The sequence below is a fragment of the Uranotaenia lowii genome, chromosome 2, assembly GCF_029784155.1.
Source record: "Uranotaenia lowii strain MFRU-FL chromosome 2, ASM2978415v1, whole genome shotgun sequence".
NCBI classification, from domain to species: Eukaryota; Metazoa; Arthropoda; class Insecta; order Diptera; family Culicidae; genus Uranotaenia; species Uranotaenia lowii.
In genome coordinates, this window is record NC_073692.1 from 381175435 (window position 1) to 381178500 (window position 3066).

General features: G+C 42.5%; 1 protein-coding gene across 1 annotated transcript; it reads right to left on the bottom strand.

Annotated features, from left to right (window-relative positions):
• Positions 1–623: 623 nt before the first annotated feature.
• LOC129743231 (uncharacterized) lies at positions 624–1649 on the bottom strand. The gene has a single exon (XM_055735210.1). It carries the CDS (start codon positions 1647–1649, stop codon positions 624–626), a length of 1026 nt encoding a protein of 341 aa, XP_055591185.1.
• Between the last annotated feature and the right edge of the window lie 1417 nt (positions 1650–3066).

Below are 3066 nucleotides of genomic sequence, written 5' to 3' on the forward strand. Positions count from 1 at the left end.
ACAAAAACGTGGGTGTTTCTTCGAGCTTCAGTTTTCTCGAAAACTCTTCTGTCATCAGACAATGTTGCGAACAAGAGTCCAACAGGGCTCTGGCTACCAGAGCGTTACCGTAGCGGTCTTTGATCTTGATGAGAGCGGTAGGAAGCAGAGTATTTGATGTTGGCTTAACAGATAGTGCTACGTAGCTTTGGCTTGTGCTTGGCATAGGTGAATTGATTTGTGTGGTTGTGTTTGGTGAATTGTGTGTTGCATTTTGTGATTGAGTGTGTGTTTCCGTAACTATTGGCATGGTTTGTTGTCTTTGCTGTTGATAGGCTTGCTGTGGAATAATATGGGTGCTTTCTTGATTAGGTTGTGCGTTTGACAGTTGACTGAGTCTCGGATTCGACGGATTTGGAACGGAGGATCGCGTAGCATGCAACATAGTGTGATGCCTTTGTTGACATAACCGACAACTGCTACGTGTGCAGTTTGTTGCAAAATGACCAGGCTGTAGGCAATTTCTGCAGACTCGACTTCGATTGGCGGCTTCAACACGTTCTGATATCTTCAATCGAAGGAATCTCTGGCATTGAAATGGTGAGTGCCATGTTTTATTGCAGAATGGACACTGGTTTGAGGACTTAACTGTTGTGTAGCTCACTGATTGGCTTCTCGGCTGATGATGATCGGTGACGTTGTAGCGGGGTTCTGGCTGGAGCAACTGACTGCAGAACGGAAAAGTAGCTGCGCAAAAACTTCCTCATGTCCTCGTATTTCGGTACTTCTTTGCTTTTGTGTTGTGTTTCCCAATTCCTCAGAGTGACAGAGTCCAGTCGCGAGCAAAGCATGTGAGCTAGTATGGTGCTCCAACCATCGGTGTCCTCGCCAACCTTCTGCAGCATCAACAAGTTCTTCTCGAACTCACTAATGAGATTGTTGATGCTCTCAAAACTTTCTTTCCGGATCGGCTCTAGAGAAAACAGTGCGTCTAGGTACGCCTTCACTATCAGCTTCTTGTTCTCGTACCGTTCTGTCAGAATCTCCCAAGCGACACTGTAGTTAACGTCTGACAGCTCGATAGAGAGGACTTCTTGAAGTGCTTCGCCGCTTAACGATGACCTGAGATAGGAGAACTTCTCCATGGGTGCGAGTTGCCCGTTGTTGTGGATCAAACTTTGAAAACTGTCGCGGAATGAAACCCATTCGCGAAGTTTTCCACTGAAGCTAGGCAATCGGATTTCTGGCAGCTTAACTTTCGACCCCATGGAGGCATGGCCTTGGCTATGTGAAGAATCGTCTACGTTTGGAGCTCGTTCGGGTTTGTTTTGAAGTTTTGACAGTGCACCCTTCAACTGGAAGAAACGGTCTTCAAAACTCAGTAGCAGCCTGTCGTTTTCTTCCTCTCGTTGTGCTTCAGCTTCATCTTTGGCGTCACCGTAGAGCTCCTTGGCCTTCTTCTCTTCACTTTCATAAAAGATCAGCTCGATTTTACTGCGCACTTCATGAAACTCATCAAACACAGGTTCTAAGGCCTCAAGCCTAGAACTAATCTGACACTCATCACGTTCTGGTTCGTAATTCTGTATGAATCGGTCGACACTGTCCATAAGAAGCACTATTTGCCGTTCTCTTTTCTGCAACAACTTCAACTGAACATTTTTCGCCATTCTGACCGGAAACTTTTTCCACTTCTAACTTAAATTCAAACACTCTGACCTTTCAGAGCTGAAAAAGCAGCGATTCAACCCAAATTGGGGAAAACGAGAAACCAATTTCCAATTTCCAAAATATCTGACCAACTTGGACCAAATTTGTCAAAAACTGACGAATTTCTGACACAATACTGACGTAGGCGAATTTATTGTTGCAGTTCAGGAGTTTATTCTTAATTTCTGACAAAATATCGAACGAATTTCAATTTCTGACAAATCAGACACCCTTGGACCCGATTCGTCCAATACAGAATTACTTATAACTGACTCAGGCTTCGAGTTTCTGACGAGTTCAAACTTGTACCTTCAGACAAGTTCTTAAACTGACGCTTTGTTTTCTGACACAGGCTTAGTATTTGACAATTTTTCAGACGATTTGTTAACTGACTCAATTTCTAACAAGTTTCAGACCAAATTTCACTGACTTAATTTCTGACAATATTTCGGGCGAAATTTTCGACAATATTCAGACAAGATTTCTGACAAAAACTTAAATTTTGACTCAGATCCAATTCTGAAAACTTTCAAACAAGATTCCAACAATATTCCAACAATATTCACTTAAGAATTCCGACACAAACTGATTCAGACTTAATTCTGATAAGATCTCAGACTCAAACTTAACTTCTGACCATTCAGACTTTATTCTGACAAGTTTCAAACTCAAACTTCAATTCAGGTTCATATTCTGACACAAACTTAATTTCTTAAACAATCTTGTGATTTTCCGACAAATTCCAACACCTTGGACCCAATCCGTCCAGTACTAAATGATTCTGACCAATATAACCGACTTGCACCTTCTGTGCTTCTGACTTGCACCTTAATGTGCTCTGACATGCACCTTATGTGTTCTGACTTGAATATTTGCACTTTAATTTGATCAACTCAACGTTCCAACCGAGCGCGACGCGAATTACGAGACTTGCAACCCGATATTGACAGCAGCGAGTGGGCACAACCAGTGTAAAATGCAAAGTAAAAATGCCAATCAATTACCAAGACCAATTCTAGTTTAACGGACAGGGCACACACTTCATGCAACTAAAACAATTCAACTTCAATTCTAATTTTTATTAGCACTTTCTTTCGGCCGCATGCATCAAGCCAATATACTTCCTGCTTAATTAGTTTCAAACAACTGCCCCTTCAGACGTTGCGTCGTTTGCTGCTCGTAAAATCAGCTGTCCTCTGCTGTTCAATCAGCTGTCCTCTGCTTGGTAGAATGTCTGGTTGTTAGATCAGCTGTTCTCTTCTACGTTGTCCCACTTCAGGTAGCTGCTTCACTTTAACAGTTGCTTCAGGTTTTTTCGCAATGGCTGACACTGTAGTCCGATGCACTAAATTGCATCCAAGCCAAGCGTCCAAATAA

Coding starts and splice junctions, on each gene's coding strand:
- LOC129743231 (XM_055735210.1), bottom strand. CDS start 1,649: ATGGCGAAAAATGTTCAGTTGAAGTTGTTGCAGAAAAGAGAACGGCAA.